Genomic DNA, 21,909 nt, shown 5'->3' with positions numbered 1-21,909 from the left:
GAAAAACTATTTAGATATAACACGTTTTCATAGGAAAGTACTTAATAGAAACTCTGAATTATAAATCTCTCCTCAAGGAGTCCTGGTGGGGCAGGACTGCAAGGTTAGCTTCAACTCAATGTCAGTGGTTCAAACTCACCAGCTGCTCCTTGGAATCCCTATACTGGGTTTTACTGGACGGCACTTAACAACTTAACTGGACGGCACTTAACGACAACAACAGCAACCTCAAGTTATAGGTCACAATAGATCACTAATCTGTTACTTGATTCTAAAAGAGAAAAGTATAGCATTCTCAAATTACAATCATTGTAGCATTACTGATAGTGCTTAGTAATAACTGGAATTACATTGAGAGAATCACATTCTCCATGGTATTTCCTTCTATAAAAACAACAACAAAAATATTTTGCAGGCTTTCCCCACACATTGGCAAATGGAAAACAGGAAAGTATGGGTGGAAGACATAAAATCTATGGGAATGCATGCAACAAAAATAAGCAGTATCACTTAATGAAAACATCTGCTTTCTTCATGCAAAGATACCGATAAAAACAGACAATAAATCTTCTAATAGCTGAACTTCACACTAGCTCAGTAACAAAAACTGTTAAACTAATTCCATGATTTTACATGTGCAGGAGACTTGAAATTGTTCAAAGATTTCCAGCATAAGTGTTCCATGGCCCAATTATGCTAATTAAATTTCTAAGAATGAAATGATACAGAATTATTCCTTGCTTCGGTTTCTTGTTCTTTTGACAAGGGAGCAGAATAACCCGGTTTTTGGAGGAGGACCCATCAGCATTGGGGCTTGGTTCTTGTGAATAATTTTTATCTAGAGCGAAAAAAGAGAGAGAAAATAAGCCCCAGAAACAATGCTAATTTAGGAGCATCTAATAAAGTTAGTAATATTTCATGAGTTGCTGAAACATGATGAGTGTAAAGTACAGTACTAGAATTTCTATCATATGAAAAGCTAGTTTTAGAAGAGATAAAGATATGCATTTAAACCATACCCCAAATCTCAGTATATTAACAGATAATTAAAATTATCCAAAGTCACATTTTAGATAGCACAGTTATCTCTAATTTCATCCATGTTCCCATATTAGGCTATATGAATAGCTAGTATAGTTTCTTGACTATTAGTTTTATATCAAATATTTAAGGCAAGAAAGGATGTATCATTACAGTATTCATAATCCCAGTTACAGCCCAATTTCAAGATGTACTTGGTATCAAGGCAAGACTTCTGTATCTTGTTAATCAGGCTGTTTCTCTATTTCAACATGAACTGCAAGGCTTAATTTCAAAACAATCATTGGGAATGAAAAGTCAAAAGTTAAAGTGAATTAAAGGTCAAAAATGATGAACTAGTTTTCTAATTTAATAATTAATCGGTAATAGAATAGAATCAAATATTGAAAAGGCTGCTTAAAACACTTTCAGAGACTCTTCTAAAGCTTCTCGTTTTGATTTCTTTGATATAAAACTACGAATCACCTTAAATGAGACAACCTTAAAGTAGATTATGTCTGCAATTTTCTCTAATTCAAGTCTAAATTAGAGAAGACATTTTATGAATATATGCTATGCTCAAAGCTAATTGAAAGCAATTATCAAAGTGGCATTTTGTCTGTGACTTTAAGATACATTGTAAGATAATAAATGATTCTCATTATGTAATAAAAAGGTCACATCTTGCCTTTGGGCTAGTGACGCTAAGAGTTTTTCAAAAGCAATCTGAGACATTTTCTTTAGTGAACTGCGACTAATACAAGAGCCATCGCTTATTAAATATCAGTTGTCACCTGCACGGTACCAGCATCAGAGATGAGTATTTCTTTCAGAAGAAACACCACCTCATTAAAAACTGCAAAAAATATATCTCTTAAAGTGCATACCTGACATTTTCAAGTTAAAGTGAATATCCTTCACTTGTCACTCATTAATAGCAATGAAGAAAAAAAAAGAAAAAAAAAGCATGTCACGTGGACAGTATCATTAAAATCAGCACTAGGCCTTTTGGGGAGTGGAAATTTACTTCACAGTCTAGAAAGACAGAAGTATGTGAAAAATCTTGAAAGGATGAACAAACTTTATTTAACTCTCTTGGAATCAGGTTATTCTGAAAGAACTCAATGCTCTTCTTTGGACTATAAAAATAAATTGCACCTGTAAAAGGCCAACAGGCCAAACTAGTTCCAAACTCTCTGGGTCTCTGAATATATATATATATATATATATATATATATATATATATATACACATACATACATACACACACTTGTTATGAATTGGAACATTGAAAGCCAGAGAGCAAGATGCCTGAATGCACCTATCTATGCACATTGAAAATGGTGTTTACCAAATTTTATTCTTAATAATTTGGCTTTAGATTATATTCTGCCTTAATTTTTCAGAATTCTAGATTTGGGCAGTATCTAATACAGCATCATTCACTTATTTATTCACTTGACAAAATGTATTGAGCACCTATTATTTTTCAGAAAAATTTGTTGCTAAGACTTCCAAAGAAATATATCCTCTCACTTACTTAGACAAGGTTAGCATCAACTATGGATAAATACACAATGCACAATCTCTACATGCAAGAATTTAGATAGCCTAGTAGAAAAGAGAACTTTAACAAGAGCATTTAGTGTTACAGATGCAAAAATAGAAGGTTAGGGAGAAAGACACTAGTTTTTTGTTTGGTCTTAAAGCCAAAAAGGACTAATTTTCAGGGAATTGTTATTTTTAAGTAAGTATCTAAGGAGCTCTGGTAGTGTAGTGGTTACGAATCGAAGCCGACTCGATGGCACTTAATAACATCTATAGAAGCAGTTTTCACATATTACTTATATGATAAATATAGAGTGAAATACAACGTAAGCAGTGACACTGAGGAGATAACAGATTCCTTATTCAGAGCTACTGGACTAAGTTATTTGGAGCGTGTCTCAGTTGTCTAATGCTGCTGTAACAGAAATACCACAGTGAGGGGATAATTTTAAAAAATAGAAATGTCTTCTATCACAGTTTAGGCGGCTAGAAGTCCGAATTCAGAATGCCTGCTCTAGGGGAAATCTTTCTCTTTGTTGGCTCCAAGGAAGGGTCCTTTTAGCATCTGTAGGCCCATCATTCCTAATAGATCGATTCCTTAAGACTTATCTTGAAACATATGTGCCTTGATATCCATCTTCTCATGGTTGTTAGAGCCTCACGGTGCGGGAACCCCAGTTCCAAAAGAAGCACTCCACTCTTAGCTCTTCTATATTGGTGATAGTAGATTCCTCTGAGCTCAGCTCAGTCCTCTCTCCTTTTGTATCTCAAAGATATAGTCTAATCCTATAGATTGCATGTGACCTCATTAATATCATAGAAGGAAGAATTTATTTGCAACACAGGATAATTACATCAGATCAGAACTTATCACATAAAATCACATCATGGGAGTGAATGCATCATATTAAGTCTCATCTTAACAGCCAAACCAATGAAAACCCAGGCACAGTTAAGTTGACACAAAACCTTACTTATCACAGGTGTTAAATTCGGAGGGTGACATTTTGGGAAACAAGGTAATTGTTGCAAAATTATTGTTCCTATCATTTCAAAGAAATATATCCTGTCAGTGACTTACACTAGGTGCACATCAATGTCTGACAAAGCATGACACCACCTAATTATTGTGTATGAGATTGTTTATATTTTTTAGGTAACTAAATTATGTTTGATCATTTTGTTGATGATAAAGGCTGTTGAGTTGGTTCCAATTTATGGTGATTCTATGAGTGTAGGTTTCAATGGAATGGCTGGTGGGTTTGAATTGCCAACCTTTTGGTTAGCAGTTCAGTGCTTATCCTATAACACCACACCAAGATTCCTATTTGATCATAACCACTCATATATTAGAAATTCTATGTTTGAAGAAATTGCATGTGGTTATTCCTTTAAACACTAAAGACCGAAGGCCAGACAACTTGTGGGATGACATCAAGAACATCATACATGAAGAAAGCAAAAAGTCATTGAGAAGACAAGAAAGAAGGAAAAGGTCAAAATACATGTCAGAAGAGACTCTGAAACTTGCTCGCCAGTGAAGAGATGTTAAAGGAAATGGGAGAAATTATGAGGTATAAGAACTGAACACAAAATTTCAAAGATCAGCTCAAGAAGATAAAGCCAAATATTACAACAAATGGGAAAAGATCTGGAATCAGAAAACCAAAAAGGAAGAACACACTCAGCATTTCTCAAGCTGGGGGAACAAAAGTAAAAATTCAAGCCTTAACTTTCATTATTGAAAGATTCACTGGGCAAATTATTGAATGATGCAGAAAGCATCAAGAGAAGGTAGAAGGAATACACAGTCATTATATCAAAAGGAAATGGTTAATGTTCAACCATTTCAAGAGATAGCATATGATCAAGAGCCAGTGATACTGAAGGAGGAAGTCCAAGGTGATTGAAGGAATTGGCAAAGAACAAGGCACCAGGAATTGATGGAATAAAAATTGAAATCTTTCAAGAAAGTGAGGTGGCACAGGAGGCACTCACTCATCTCTACCAAGAAATTTGGAAGACAACTACCTGGCTGACTGATTGGAAGAGAACCATATTTGTGCCCATTACAAAGAGAGGTGACCCAACAGAATACAGAAATCATCAGACAATCTCTTTGATATCCCATGCGAGTAAAGTTTTACTAAAGGTAATATAGAAATGGCTGCAAGCATACATTGACAGAGAACTTCCAGAGGTTCAAGCCAGATTCAGAAGAGGCTGTGGAATGAGGGATAGTATTGCTGATGCCAGATGGATCTTGGCTGAAAGCAGAGACTATCAGAAAGATGTTTACCTGTGCTTTATTGACTACAAAAAGGCTTTTCGATTGTGTGGATCATGACAAGCTATGGACAATGTTGTGAAGTATGAGTATTCTGGAACACTTAACTGTGCTTATGAGGAGTCTGTATCTGGACCAAGAGGCAGTTGTTCGAACAGAACATGGGAACACTGAATGGTTTAAAATTAAGAAAGGTGTGCGACAAGGTTGTATTCTTTCACCATACTTATTCAACCTGTATGCTGAGCAAATAACTTGAGAAGCTGGGTTCTGTGAAGAAAAACATGACATCAGGATTGGAGGAAGACTCATTAACAATCTGCGATATACAGATGATACAACCTTGCTTGCTGAAAGTGAAGAGGACTTAAAATATTTACTGATGAAGATCAAAGAGCACAGCCTTCAGTATGGATTACATCTCAATATAAAGAAGACAAAAATCTTCACAACTGGACCAATAAACAACATTCTTATCAACAGAGAAAAGACTAAAGTTGTCAAGGACTTCATTCTTCTTGGCTCAACTATCAACACTCATGGAAGCAGCAGTCAAGAAATCGAACGACGTATTTCATTAGGCAAATCTGCTCTGCAAAACACTTTTAAAGTGTTGAAGAGCAAAGATGTCAGCTTGAGGACTAAAGTGCACCAGACCCAAGCCATGGTATTTTCAAAAACCTCATATGCATGCGAAAGCTAGACTGTGAATAAGGAAGACCATAGAAGAATTGATGCGTTTAAGTTACGGTGTTGGAGGAGAGTATTGAAAGTACCATGGGCTGCCAAAAGAGCCAATAGATCCATTTTGGAAGAAGTGCATACAGAGTGCTCCTTGGAGGCCAAGATGGCCAAACTTTGTCTCTCATACTTTGGATATATTGTCAGGAGGCATCAGTCACTGGAGAAGGATATCATGTTTGGTAAGGTGGAGGGTCAGAGAAAAGAGGAAGACCCCTAACGAGATGGATTGGCCAAGTGGAAGCATCAGTGGACTCAAGCGTGGCAACAGTAGTGAGCTTGGCCCAGTATCAGGCAGTATTTCGTTCTGCTGTGCATAAAGTTGCTGTGAGTTGGTGCTGACTCAATGGCACCTAACAACAACACAAAAACAATTCCTTTAAAAAATAGCACAGTGTCATATTCAGTGCTCTTGTCATAATGGTGCCCTTCATATATATTGATAATTAAAATGGAGCTCTAATTTTCAATTGTGGCTATGTCAGATAAGCACTGGACCACAAGGTCGCTTTGAACTGCAAGGTTGGTGATTCAAACTCACACGCCACTGCTCAGAAAACCTATAAAGAGTTACCATGAGTCAGAGAGACTGGATAGCATTTAACAACAACAATTTTCAATACATAGGCAGATTGAGTGCTAGTACTATTTTTTTAATTATCTATAATCTATTTTCTTAGTTGTTGTGATGGTTAAGATTTTTGCTAACATCACTGGTCCAGGATTCTCAGTGGTTTAGCAGTTGAGATGTAGTTGTCACTTCCATGATGAGATGGAAAATGATGCAATTACCCCCATGATATGACCTGACGTGATTAGTTGTGATCTGATGTAATTATCCTTTATATTGTAATCCCTTACTTCTAAGATGTTAATGATGTTGGATGCAATTTAGTTAATTTCAGTTCATCTCTTTTGAGATATAAAAGGAGATATAAGTGAGCAGAGAAAGAAGATCAAGGATTGTAGTGTATCCTTTGGACCTGGGGTCCCTACACTATGAAGCTCCTAGATTAATGATTGATTTCAAAACCCATGGAGATCTCCAAATGCTGCTTGGACTATAGATGCTGGAAATAGACAAGGACCTTTCCTACAGCTGGTACATTGAATTCAGACTTCAAGCCTCCTTAACTGAGAAAAGAGTTCTGGTGTGCAGCTGCTGTATAAGATGTATTGATAATTACTGATGATTAGAATGTTAAGGTTGGAAACAAAGAGGAAGGCTCTGTAGTTGGAAAAAAAATGACGTTGATGAAAGAAATTATGCTGGAGATCACAAGATATAATTTTGCAAGCAAACAACTTAATCATTGCAGATAACTATACATATGGACCTCAGCAGATGGAATACACAGAAATCAAATTGACTACATTTATGGGGAAAGACTATGGAAAAGCTTTGTATCATCAACCAAACAAACCCGGGAAAAGAGGGAACAAATCTTTACAGTGAGAATCATCCCTACCCCCTCAATACACAGAGTAGACAGGGATGGGCAACTTGGACATAGTCTACTCAAAATGGGGGAGGGGAGGCTACAAAGGCAAGAAGTGACTGGATTACAAGCTTTCAAGAGGGAGCCTAGATCAAGGTATGAAGGAAGGCAAAATCTCCACTAAGTAGTATCCATACTGTCTGGGCAGGACTGATGAAAGGAGATGTGGATAGCACTCATGTGGTACAATAGTGAATAATTGTTATCAGAACTGACTGTGGTGGTTGGAAATTTAAAGGTAGATGTTTTGTAGCAAATGGAGGGGAGTGGTTGACTTTGCAGTCCAGGAGTGGAGGGTTCTGGGACCATCAAGGGAGAAGAGCAGAGTGTAGGACCCTACCCAGAGAAACAGTGATGCCTGAGATGGAGGCAGAGATGATGATGTGGAGAGATGGAGCGGCTGGGTACTCTAGACCCCGAGAGGGAGAGGGGCTGTATGCTGATGACCAGGGGAAAGTCTTGTAGGGTGTACCATTTGGTTGATTGATGATGCATGGAGGGGATTGTAATCAAGGCAATGTAACGATATACGATAGGATGAATGTAAAGCTAATGTTCTCCCATGTAAACAATCACTTAATTCACAATAAAACATTAAACATAAACAAACAAAAAAAAAAAACGGGGAAGGCTATGGAATAGATGATTAATCATGCTTATGCAAGATCAGATTGAAGCTGAAAAAAAAAAAAAAATTAAGTCCATAAGAGCCAAAATTTGACCTTGAACATATCCCACCCAAATTTAGAGATCATATCAAGAACAAATTTGATGGCATTAGACATTAATGATTGTTGTTGTTGTTGTTAAGTACCATGGAGTCGGTTCCGACTCATAGTGACCCTACACAGGGTTTCCAAGGCTGTAAATCTTTACAGGAGCAGACCGCCTTGACCTTGAGGTTAGCAGCCCAATTCGTAACCACTATGCTACCAGAGCTCCTTAAAGACCAGAAAAGTTGTGAGATGACATCAAGACCATTATACAGATAAGAAAGAAGGAAAAGACCAAAATGGATGTCAAAAGAGACTCTGAAACTTGCTCTCCAAGCAAATAGAATAAATGAGGAAGTCAAAGAGCTGAAAGAAAACTTCAAAGGCAGTTTGAGAAAACAAAGTCAATTATTGTAATGAAGTGTACAAAAACCTGAAGTTAGAAAACCAAAAGGGTAGAACATGCTCAGCATTTCTCAAGCCAAAAAAATTGAAGAAAAAATTCAAACTTCAACTGACACTATTGAAGGTTTCTAAGGATAAAATACTGAATGATTAAGAAAGCATCAAAAGATGAAAGAAATACATACAGTCACTGTATCAAGAAGAAATAGATGGCATTCAAACATTCAAAGAAAGAGCATATGATCAAGAGCCAATGTTACAGAAGAAAGAAGCCCAAGATTCATTGAAGACATTGGCAAGGAACAAGGCCCTAGGAATTGATGGAATACAAATTGAAAATTTTCAATGAACTGGAGACATTCATCTATTTGAAGATACTTGGAAGACAGCTGCCTGGACAATTAATTGGAAAAGATTCATATTTGTGCCCATTCTAAAGAAAGGTAATCCAATGGAATGTGGAAATTCTCAGACAACATGCAAGTAAAACTTTTCTGAAGAAAATTACAAAATGACTGCAGCAGTGCCTTGATGAGGAATTGCCAGCAGTTCAAGCCAGATTCAGACAAGGAAGTGCTGGTATCAGATGGATGTTGGCTGAAAGCAGAGAATAGCAGAAAGATGCTTAACTTTGTTTATTGGTTATGCATAGGCTTTTGACTGTGTGGATCATGATAAACTACAGACAACAATGTGGAGAATGAATATTCTGGAAGACTCAATTGTGCTCATGACGAACCTGTACACAGACCAAGAGGGAATTGTTTGCACAGAACCAGAAGACACTGAGTGGTTTAAAGTCATGAAAGGTGTATTCCAGGGTTGCATTCTTTCACCATACTTATTCAAACTGTATGCTTAGCAAATAATCCAAAAAGCTGCATTATATGCATTGTACTTAGAACTTGGCATCAGGATTGGAGGAAGACTCATTAACAGCCTGAGATATGTAGGTGATACAACCTTGCTTGCTGAAAGTGAAGAGGAATTAAAATACTTACTGGTGAAGATCAAAGACCATAGCCTTTAGTATGAGTTGCACCTCAATGTAATGAAATAATAAATCCTCACCACTGTATCAATAAATAACATTGTGATAAATGGAGAAAAGACTGAAGTTGTCAAAGGCTTCATTTTGCTTGGATCCACTACCAAAACTCATAGAAGTATCAGTCAAGATGTCAAACGACATATATTGCATTGGCAGACATGCTCCAAAAGATCCCTTTAAAATTTTCAAGAGTACAGATGTCAGTTCAAGGACTAAGGTGTGCCTGACCCAAGCCATGGTATTTGTAATAGCCTCATATGCATGTGAAAGTTGGACAATGAATAAGAAAGACCGTAGAAGAATTGACGCTTATCTGCTATGGTGGTGTTGGAGAAGAATATTAAAAGTACCAGGACTGCCAGAAGAACAAACAAATCTGTATTGGAAGAAGTACAACCAGAATGTTCCATAGAAACCAGGATGTCAAGACTTCATCTCATACACTTCAGACATATTATTAGAAGGGACCAGTCCTCGGTGAAGGACATCATACTTGGAAAATGGAGAGCCATAGAAAAAAAGGAAGATTCTCAGTGAGATGGATTGGCACAGTGGCAGCAGCAATGATTGAGACTGGATCAGGACTGGACAAGTTTTTGTTATGTTGTGCTCAGGGTCACTATGAGTTGGAACTGACTCGATGGCACCTAACAGCAATAACAACATGGACAAAGTTTATAATCCTTTCTATAACCAACTTCTCTAGCAAAAAAATTAACAATCATCGTTAATTTGTCTGTTGTTTATATAAATGATAAATGGCTATATTTTTCACTTAGGGCAGGAAACTAGTATTCATGAAATATCTATTAAGAAATATCCTGACTTTTTTATACTCAATGGATTAGTACATGCCTTTGCATATTTGGCCATAATCACAATTATCTTCATTATGGATGAGAAGAACTGTATACCAGGTGAATTATTGCTGTTGTAGTCAAAGAAATCCAGGTGTAGGCTTCAGAAAACTGTAGAGACTGAGGTGTACCCTCACAGTCAGATTGTTCCTACAGAGAAACCCTGAGGAGGGGGTTTACTGCAAGGCCCATGATAATGATTCCTATTCCTGCTCTGCATGCATTCAATCCTTTTCCAGAATTACTTCTCAGTTCCTCCTTGATAGATTTTGTAACTTCATTTTGATTCTTCATTTTCTAAGAGAATCTGAGATTATAACTGAAATGGCAATGTGACCCCTGGAAGCTGGAGGATTGCATGAAGATAGAAAAGCATGACTGAAGTTAGAAATGAATACAGTGACCCTATGTAGAGCAGAGAAGTCCTGGTCTGGCACTGTGAGATAAAGCGCTGGACTGCAAGGTTGGTTTGATACACAAGGTTGGTGGTTCAAACTCATCAGCTGTCCCTTGGAAACCCTATACAGGATTGCTGTGAGTGTGAACTGACTCGGTGGCACTTAGCAACACCACCAACAATATGTACAACAGAACAAAACACTGCTCTATCTTCACAACTGTTATATCTGAGAATGTTCTGTTGCTGTTCACAAAGTTTTCATCTTCTGGAACTATATCTGAAAATGATCTGCTGCTATTCATAAGGTTTTCAGTGGCTAACCATTCAGCCATAGTCTGCCTCTCCTTCATCCTAGTCTGTCTCAGTATGGTAGCTTCACTGAAACCCGTCCACCATGGATGACACAGTTGGTATTTAAAATAACATAGGATAGCTTCCAGAATCACAGCAACACACTAGCTACCATAGTACAACAAAGTGATAGACTGATCAATTCTATTTAAAAAAAGAGTCCAGTGACATCGATCAAAAGTTAAATTTTAAAAATGCAAGATAAATAATGCCACCAAAAGAATGTTTCCTCATTTCTACTTAACGTTTACTCTTTTAGGAACAACAGTGACAGAGGAGAGTCACTCAAATGTCCTTGTATTTTTTCTTCCTATTATAGTTTAAGACTGAACACATCTAGGAACAAACATGAAAACATTTTTCAATTTTATAAATATTCAATGTGAAATAAAGACAAACCCATGAAATCAGTAAGTAGATCAAGGATTTGAACACACAGTTTTCTTAGTTCTACTATGCTGTCAAGGCTGCCAAAGTGTGATGGTTCTCCCTAGCAATTTAATTTAGAAACATTAAATTAATAGGAAAAAATCACAAAATAAGTTCCATTAACTTTATTATAACTGCACGTATAGCACTATGATAAGTGCTTTTTGCATATAATTCAGGTGTTATCTGTTTGATCCACATCTTTGTCCTACTACCAACAAAAGCTTATAACCATAAAAGTATTATTATTGAAGCCTATTGAATAAAATAATGATTTCAAAGTGAGTTTCTTTCTCACAGTATGTAGATATTTGTGTTCTATCTAAAGACGTAAGTCAGAGGCAATAGTGGTGGGTTTTCCCTGACTCATTCACTAGACAGCATTTGACCCAGCTCACTGGTGTTTTCTTTCCTAGTGCCCCGTCCCTAAGCATCACAAGTTCTCATTACCTTTTATTGTAAGGAACACAAGTGGCAAAGTTAAATACATGACTGCTAAGCAAAATTTAGTGGTTTTGGACCCACAAGTGATTCTGTTGGAAAAAAACAAACCCAAATAACCTAGAGGTCAGCTTCCATAAAGATTATTGTTGTAGTTAAGTGCTGCCAAGTCAGTTTTGACTCATAACAACCCTGTACAGAGTTTCCAAGGAGCGGCTGGTGAATTTGAACTGCCAGTCTTGTGGTTCACAGTCAAGTGCTGATCCTACAGTGCCCCACCTTAGGAAATGCTAGGAAGCAGTTCTGCTTTGTTACAAATTATGAGTTGAAAATTGACTCCACAGCACACATCAGCAACAACCCTTGATTATGAAGAGCAACACTTGTTGTACTGAACATTTGGCTCAATACCTAGTCCCCAGAGGCCACATCTACTCCCCTGAAGGTTTACCAACTAATTCTGGTAAACCAAAAACAAGGGTGGGTTTATTCTCATCAAGGACTTTTCCTACCTTCTATTGAAAGGATTTTGGTTTATTATCTAATTAAACCTCCCCAAACCATGCCTAATAGTTGTCAACATCTTAATTTTACAATTGAGAGAAAAACAAGCTTAGAAAAGTTCTGTAATTGACATCAAACTAAATTGACTGCTATGGAGCCCATTCCAACTCCTAGTGACCACACAGATTTGGGTAGAATTGTCCCATATGGTTTTCCAAGGCTGCAATCTTTACAGAAACAGACTGTAATCTTTCTTACATAGTGCTTAACCACTGTACCAACAGTGTGCCTTCATACAGGGTTGCTGATTTTTAAATCTCTCAAGCCCTCTTCAGCAATTCTCAGCTCTGCACCTTTTTAATGGTTACTGTTCTGAAAAGCCTTCCCTTTGTTTTCTGCCAATCAAACTTTTATCCCTGTCCTGCCCAGCTCAAATTACACAGGATCATAACTTTCAAAGCTTGAGGATAAAAAAGTTTCTAAATGTTCTCAAACATTTAGAGGAAACAACAACAGATCACTAACAGAGAAATAAAAAATCAGGGTTGTCTTAGATTCTCAAAACCATCAGTGCTAGTAGACAGTGGAGATACTCTTCCAATGCCTGCAGAAATTAGTTTGAACTTAACATTTCATAAACAGTTAAATACTCTTAAATGCAAGGGTAGAATGAAGATATTTAGAACAAACCAGAGTTGAAGGTGTTTTCCAGAAAAATAAATGAGTGAACTAAGAGATTCAGAAATAGTGGCTCCTGTCAGCATGAGTAATCTGGCAGTCCCAGGGTGACAGATTTGCAAGATATCTAGAGCAAAACCTGTAGGAAAAACTTCTGTCATATAAAAAGTAGTAGAGACATTAGGTAACTTGATATGATGGCACTATTAAAACTGAGAACTATTTTTTGGAAATGGACTGATAGTTTCAATAACCTAGTGTGCAGGTGAAAGTTGGATAGTGAGTAAGGAGGATCATAGAAGAAGCGATGCATGTGAGTTACAATGCTGGAGAAGAATATTGAGAGTACCACTGACTGCCAGGAGAACAAACAAATCTCTGTTGAAAAAAGTATAGCCAGAATGCCCTTTAGAAGTCAGAATGTCCAGACTTCATCTCTCATACTTTAGGCAAATGATCAGGAGATACCAACCTCTGAAGGACATTATGTTTGGTAAAGTGGAAGGTGAGCAAAACAAAAAACAACAAAACTCCCAATGAGATGGATTGACACAGGGGCAGCAGCAATGGGTTCAAGCACAGCAACAATTGTGAGGATGCTGCATGACCTGACAGTGGTTCATTGTGTTGTGCGATTCCACACACCTAACAATAACAAGTTTTTGGTAACATTGCAAAAAGAAAAAAAACAAAAACAGATCTGTTTTACTTGAAAGAAAATGTGACTGTGGGTCAGCATTTTGTTCTGCAGTTGACATTTCCATAGTTTTGGTAATATATTTATTGATATTTGTTTAATTTTTATTTTCCAAAGCAGAATAGCATAATGATTAATAATCAGGCTACCTTAGTCGGCCACTTTCTATGTGGAGGTTTCTTGGCAGATTACTATGATTCATTTATTGCATCATTAATACACTGCTTAACCCACTACCATAGGACTTTTAATGTAATGTATATTTCCTCTGTTGTTATAAAGACTAAATGAGTAGAAATGCTTATAATGCTACCTGGTATATTAAAAATCCTCTTAGTAAATGTTCACCATTTGTAACAGAATTAAATGGAGTAAAACAAACAAAACAAAATGTGCATATGATGTAGTTAATAAAAAATACCTACATATTTAAAAAAATATATCAGCAAAGCAAATTGATTAGATGTGGAGGAACTGCCACAAGAAACAGACAAAATATTTCCAAGTGATTGCTTCTGGAAAGAGGTCTGGTGACAAGCATAGGGAATGAGCATTTTTATTGTGAGATTATTCATCCTGTTTGTTTTTTTTTTAAATGTGCATATGTCATTTTGGCAAAAGATAAATAATTTTATTCTTTATAATTTCACCACCATTTGTCTGACAGTTTATTACACTGTGGTAGCTTGTATGCTTCTGTGATGTTAGCATCTTTGTCACCAGTATTTTGAATGCTGGTAAGGTTCAGCTGAGTTTCCAGACTAAGACAGACTCAGAGGAAGACGTAGACTACTTTCAAATGTTTAGCCACTAAAAACCTTATGATTAGCAATGAAATACTGTCAGCACTAAAATGCTGAATATAAAAATATGATTAAAAAAAACCCCACCAGAATATTGTCAGATATAGTGCTGGAAAATGTTGGAAGGTATCTCCCAACATCCTTCATTGCTTCATGTTGGAAGGCATTTAAAATATGACCAGTGAAGAGCTGCCTCCTTAAAGTAGAGTTCATTGTGATGATGTGAATGGAATAATGCTTTGGTGACCTTTATTTGCTGATGGGGCAAAACTCATATGAGAAGAAACTACAGCAAATATCCATAAATAATCGGAACATGGAATGTACAAAGGATGAATCTAGGAAAATTGGAAGTTGTCAAAAATGAAATGGAACACATAAACACTGATATCCTAGGCATTAGTGAGCTAAAATGGACTAGTATTGGTCATTTTGAATTTGACAATTACATGGTTTCCTATGCCAGGAATGACAAATTGAAAAGGAATGATATCACATTCATCATCAAAAAGAACATTTCAAGATCTGTCTTGAAGTATAATGCTGTCTGTGATAGGGTAATATCCATATGCCAACGAGGAAGACTAATTAATACCACTATTATTCAAATGTATGCTCCGACCACTAAAGGTAGTGATGATTAGATTGAAGAACTCTACTAAATTCTTCAGTCTGATATTAATCAAACATGAAATCAAAATGTATTGAAAATTACTGGTGATTGAAATGTAAAGGTTGGGAACAAAGAGGAAGGATCAGTAGCTGAAAAATATGGTCTTGGTGATAGATACTGGAGATCACATGATAGAATTTTGTAACACCAAAATACTTTTGTAAAACAGCATAAAAGATGACTATACACATAAACTTACCAGATGGAATACATAGAAATCAAATTGATTTCATCTGTGGAAAAACTTCATATCATCAGCCAAAACAATGCCAGGGGCAGACTGTGGAACAGTCTTCTATGAAAGTTCATGCTGAAGCTGAAGAAAATGAAATTAAGTCCAGGAAAACCAACATATGACCTTAAACACACCCCACCTGAATGTAGAGGCAATCTCAAGGACAGGTTTCATGCATAAGAAACTAATGAAGGAAGACAAGGAGAATTGTGGGATGACATCAAGAACATTATATAGGAGGAATGCAAAAGGTCATTAAGAAGACAAGGAAGAAAGAAAAGACCAAAATGTATGTCAGAAGAGACTCTGAAACTTGCTCTCCAGCATAGAGATGCTAAAGAAATGGAAGAAATGAGGATGTAAAAGACCTGAACAGAAAATTACAAAGTGAAACTCAAGAAAACAAAGTTAAATATTATAATGAAATGTACAAAGAGCTGGAGTTAGAAAAGCAAGAGGGAAAGACAAGCTCAGCATTTCCCAAGCTGAAAGAACTGAGTAGAAAAAAAAAAAAAAAAATTAAACCTCAACTTGCAATGCTGAAATATTCTATGGACAAAATATTTAGTGATGCAGAAAATATCAGAAGAAGATGGAAGGAATACAGAGTCAGTGTATCAAAAATAAATGGTCGATGTTCAACCAGACGATGATGGGAAGTGAGGGCTATCATTGATGGCATCTGATGGAGTTTGGCTGAAAGCAAAGAATTCCTGAAAGATGCTTACTTTTATCTGTGCTTTAATGACTATTCAAAGGCTTTCAACTATGTGGATTGTGACAAGCTATGGACAACATTGTAGAGAATGTGTTCATGAGGAACCTATACGTAGACCAATAGGCAGTTGTTTAAATAGTGTAAAATAAGTAAAGATGTGTGCCAATTGTTTTATTCTTTTGTCATATGTATTCAACCTGTATGGTTGAATAAATGAGGAAATAACCTGAGAAGTTAGATTCTATGAAGAAGAACATAGCATCAGGAATGAAGGAAGACTCAATAATAATCTGTGATATGCAAATGATACAACCTTGTTTGCTAAAAACAAAGAGTACTTAAAATACTTACTGATGAAGGTAAAAGACCACAGTCTTCAGTATGGGTTATACCTCAATGTAAATAAAACAAAAATCCTCACCACTGGACCAATAAATAGCATCATGATAAATGGAAGAAAGATTGAAGTTATCAAATACTTCATTGTCTTGGATCCACCACCAACACTAATGTAAGCAGCAGTCAAGATATCAAATGACATACTGCATTAGGTGAATTTGTTGCACAAGACCCTTTTAAAGTGTTCAAGAGCACTCTGAGGACTAAAGTGAATCTGACCCAAGCGACGGTATTTTCAATAGCCTCCTATGCATGTGAAAGTTGGACAGTGAATAAAGAAGACCATAGAAGAACCAATGCATTTGAGTTGTGGTGTTGGAGAAGAATATTAAAGGTACCATGAACTGCCAGAAGAACAAACAAATGTGTTATGGAGGAAGTACAACCAGAATGCTCCTTAGAAGTCAATATGGCCAGACTTTGTCTCTTCTTTTTCAGACATATTATTAGGATGGACCAATCCCTGGAGAAGGGCTTCATGCTTGGCCATGAGGAGGGTCATGGAAAAAGAGGGAGATACCAAATGAGATTGAGTGGCACATTGGCAGCAACAGTGGATTTCAGTGTAGTAATAATTGTGAGGCTGGCATAGTACCAGGGATTGTACATAAGTTGTATATAGGGTCTCTATGGGTAGGAACTAACTCAACAACATTTAACAGCAGAATAATTTAAAGAAAGAAAATTCTGTCTAGGTAATTGTACTCCACTCTATATAGTTTTGGTTCTCAAAATGAGGTCCATAAACTTGAGTACAGGCTTCGCCATTAGGAATGCATTCTCCTGGTTTCCATTGCAGATCTTCTGGATCATACTCTCCTTAGTGACAAGATGCCATGTATTCATATGTACCTTTAAATTTGGAAGCTCTTATCTTTGTCCTGTTACTTCTCTTTTTACAGAATGAATGTACCTTGTGCAAAATAGACCATATAGATAAATTAATAGGAACAAATAGTTAAATCCACTCAACATTAATTATTGTTAATCTCCTTGGTACCAGTTCACTTTAACATAGTTCTGGATATTGCAAGTTGACTAGGTTATTTATTGTTGTTTTTTTCCTAGTTGACATGCTTATACTCTAATGATGATAAGAAATATACAGTAGTACAATGCAATATGCAGCGTGCTTAGATATCCTCAAGGTGTAATAGGAGCATAAAGGAAAACCATTAGAATCATGTAGCATCATAATTAAACTTGAGTTTTAGAAATGTCTCTCTGTAGCAAAAATAAGTGGTTGGATGCCATACCAGAAACTCAGAGATCAGATAGAATGAATTGATCTAGACACTAAGTGAAATAAACTTTAGAAAATACAATAACAATAGTAAGAGAGAAGGGGTTAGAGCTGAGAGATATTGAAAAGGCACAATCTATAAGACATGGTAGCATTCTAGATATTTGGGGTACTAAGAAAGGGGAGGATTATAGGATAGATTCCATGCTTTTAGCTTTATATGTTATGTGTGTACTGATGTTCCTTCTTAAATAAGGAGTTTTTTTTAAACAGGGTGGCAAGCAGGATATTGGTGAGTCCATTTCTGAGTAGGACAATCTGAAGGAATTGTCCAGTGTGTCTTTTGAAAATATAAGTATAGTTTTCAAAAGAGCGAATGGGTGTCAACAGATTTGGGTGAGATGAATCTGTACTAGCATCCACTGAGTTGAGATTGCTTTTGTTGTTGTTAAGTGCTGTTGAGTCAATTATGACCTACAGCGAACCTGTTTATGGTATCTGAGAATCTACTGGTAAGCTTGAACCGCCGACCTTGCACTTCAAATGGATTTTCAGTCTGGTGCATTAACCCACAGTGCCACATCAGGTTGTTGTTGTTGTCAGGTGCCATTGAGTAGGAATCGACTCATAGCGACCCCATGCACAGCAGAATGAAACAATGTCCAATCCTGGACCAACCTCACTACCGCTGCCACACTTGACACCATCAATGATGCCACCTGGCTGATCCATCTCATTGGGGGTCTTCCTCTTTTTCTCTGACCCTCCACCTTACCCAGCATGACATCCTTCTCCAGCAACTGATCCCTCCTGACAATATGTCCAAAATATGAGAGACGAAGCTTAGCCATCTTGGCCTCCAAGGAGGACTTTGGCTGCAATTCTTCCAAAACAGACCTATTGGTTCTTTTGGCAGTCCATGGCACTTTCAGTATTCTCCTCTAACACCACAACTCAAAGGCATCAATTCTTCTATGATCTTCCTTATTCACTGTCCAGCTTTCACATCCAATGAGGTTATTGAAAATACCATGGCTCGGGTCAGAGGCATCTTAGTCCTCAAGTTGACATCTCTGCTCTTCAACACTTTTATTTTAAAAGTTCCTGTGCAGCTGATTTTCCTAATGCAATATGTCGTCTGATCTCTTGACTACTGCTTCCACGAGTGTTGATAGTTGATCCAAGAAGAATGAAGTCCTTGACAACTTCAATCTTTTCTCCGTTGATAAGAATGTTGTTTATTGGTCCAGTGGTGAGGATTTTTGTTTTCCAGACATTGAGATGCAACCCATACCAAAGGCTGTGCTCTTTGATCTTCATCAGTAAATGTTTCAGGTCCTCTTGACTTTCAGCAAGCAAGGTTGTATCATCTGCATATGGCAGGTTGTTAATGAGTCTTCCTCCAATCCTGACGCCACGTTTTTCTTCATAGAATCCAGCTTTTCGTATTATTTGCTCAGCATACAGGTTGAATAAGTATGGTGAGAGAACACAACCTTGCTAATCTCCTTGGTACACACCAGGTTACTGAAGGACAAATACAATGTGAAAAATACATGAAGCTTGTAAGACTGGATCACAGACATTTAGAGGTGAAGCAGGTTAATGGTAGCCAATGGAGAAATATTGGTAGCATTTAGAGAGGGATGAAGCAAACTAGAAAGAAGTACTATCATGTAAACATCTCCAAACAATCTTTCAACCATGATGGACAGGTTTTCAGAACAAAATAAACACCATAAAGTATGTTTGAGGAAACTTTAATTTAGCAACTATCTGGAACATTAAAAGTTACCTGGCTTGCTTTTGAAATAAGATTGTCTCTTTCCAATAATGGAAACCATTTTGAATTCAAGCTTGTCACTGAGCCATATTATAATTAGGATAAAGTGTATATTAAATTTTCCAGACTCATAACTGCACCAAAATAAAGCAAAGAATCATGACAATTTTCTAAAATCCCTTTGACAGCTTTTCTATGATTCTGGCCATTGTTATCTGAAATGATAGCAATTTCCAAGTTTAATGTTGAAGTACTTGATTTAACTTCAAATTCAAAGAAGTCATTGTGTAGAGTAAAAATAAATTTTTAAAATTGGTTTGAGAGGTTTACTTATTAATTTCATGTGGATTTTAAATATGGATAGTAATGAGAAATGATTTTTTTCCCCTTAATATAACAAACTATTTGGTCATATTGTAGGAGAAATATTCATACCTGAGTTTGGAACATCTTCAAGATATAATATTTGTTCCCCCTTCCAAGGTGTTTTCCTACATATAAGTTGGTTGTTGGGGAGTGAGGGAAATTTTTTAAATAAGAAAAAAAAAAAATTACATGTCTATACAGACACCCAAAGTCTTCATGTAGTGCTGTAGGAAAAGCTCTGGACTATCAATCACAAAATCATTGGTTCAAATCCACCTGTCACTCCTAGGAAACCCTCTGTGGAATAGTTCTGACTCAGAACAGACTTGACAGAATTTAACTACAGCAACACAGAGAAACCTAGTAACAGTTTATCCTTTGTAGAGCCTCTCCAAATCTTTGGTCATACAGAAAAGAAAACAAAACTAGAAGAAAACATTTGAAACTTGTAGTTCTATTTTTCTTAAAGAATATTATATCTATGGTGTTTTCATTTAGTATATGACATAAGACCATGACCACTGGAAATATGAAACAGAAGTTTGAGTCTAGGTTTGGCTACTGCTAGCTGTTTGTCCTGGCCAACAGCTCTCACGTTTTTGCACCTGAATCTCTATTTGCTAAAGGAGGAGAACAAAGCACTTACTGCAAAGGGCCACTGAAAGTACCAAATGAGGCTAAGCATGTCATCATATGTTTAAAGTAAATATTGCCTATCATTTTTAGTGTAACATTTTCAGTCAGCTAGAAAACACCTGTTGCTATCCCCTTTCTTATCTAGAATTACAATGCTCTGTGGATTCTTTGGTGGCATTGGGAGCTGTTATGTTATGGTCATCTGCCTTCTCTAGGAGCAGTCCAGTAGCGCCAGGCAGAATTCCAGTCCCACATCAAACTCCACTGAGGCGTAGGAAAGAACCATTACATTAATGTGGGATATTTACTAACGCTCAGATTGTGGTCTTATTACTATTTTTAGCCATCCCCTTGGTTGTTTGAGATATCATAGCACTGATCTCAAGCACTTTCCTCTCAATATTAAACTCTTTTCTGGTCATCTAATACACATTTTGGTATCTCACTCACAAAAACTTGCCAGCTCATGGTATAATGATGATTGACACTCCTAACAATGTACCTAAGACATGGTTTAGTGGACATAATTTAGCTGAAATGGAATGGGGGACACAGTGAAATGCCCTTATTTCCCTCTTTCAGGGACTGATCCACCTTGCATTTGGTTGCTCAAGACAGATATGTGAATCAACCTTGACATTGTCTTTTCCTCATTTCCATCATCAGTCTGTTATTATTGAAGGTTTGTAAATCTTTACTCTTAAATATTACTTATTCTTGATTTTTTAATATTTCTACTACTATCATCCTAAGGCTTAAACAACTATAGAAATGCCCTAACTGATCACTGTCTCCCAACTCCCCAGCATCCGTAAACTCATTCTCCACCAAGTCATATCATCACCATACAAATCTGGTCACATCATTTTCTTAAACCCATCTTCAGTTCAGTATCACTGCTAAACTAAAGATGGTAATGCTTCCTGTTGGCTTCCAGATCTTGTGTGCCTTGGTCCCCAACAACTTGTCTACCTAAACTGACACTTCTCTTCTTACTGTGCCACCTCAGTTGTGTCTTTTTTTCAGATCTGTTTATGCTTCATGATGTCCTAGTGTGGCATTGTGGGATAAATCACTGGGCCACAAGGTCGGTTTGAACAACAGGGTCAGCAGTTCAAACTCTCCAGCTCCTTCTTGGAAACCTATGTAGAGTCACAGTTGACTCAAAAGCACTTAATAACAATGAGAACATACGCACCATGACCAACCTTTGATTCATAGGGTTCACATCGTTACTGAGATTTTGTATTGCTGTGATATTTTAGCAATGTCAACCTTCATTGTGGGGCACAGTGGATCTAGAGAATAAGCACTGGACTGTGAATCACAAGGTTGGTGGTTTGAGCCCACCAGGAGCTCCAACGGAGAAACATGAGGCTTTCTGTTCCCACAGCCTTAGAAAGCCTATACTTGGAACTGACTCAACGGCACT

At 36.9% G+C, this 21,909-nt stretch overlaps 1 protein-coding gene across 1 annotated transcript in view; it reads right to left on the bottom strand.

Annotated features, from left to right (window-relative positions):
• Positions 1 to 258: 258 nt before the first annotated feature.
• LOC102831536 (diacylglycerol kinase beta-like) overlaps positions 259 to 21,909 on the bottom strand; it is a 585,403-nt gene continuing 563,752 nt past the window's right edge. Inside the window, exon 8 of the mRNA XM_006834239.1 lies at positions 259 to 838. Coding sequence (XP_006834302.1) covers positions 731 to 838 — 108 coding nt within the window. The 3' untranslated portion in view covers positions 259 to 730. The remainder of the gene's footprint in view (positions 839 to 21,909) is intronic.

Source organism: Chrysochloris asiatica, unplaced genomic scaffold (assembly GCF_000296735.1).
Source record: "Chrysochloris asiatica unplaced genomic scaffold, ChrAsi1.0 scaffold00010, whole genome shotgun sequence".
In the NCBI taxonomy this organism is placed as follows: Eukaryota; Metazoa; Chordata; class Mammalia; order Afrosoricida; family Chrysochloridae; genus Chrysochloris; species Chrysochloris asiatica.
Note: the sequence above shows the minus strand (reverse complement) of the source record. Positions and strands in the feature narration are given on the sequence as shown.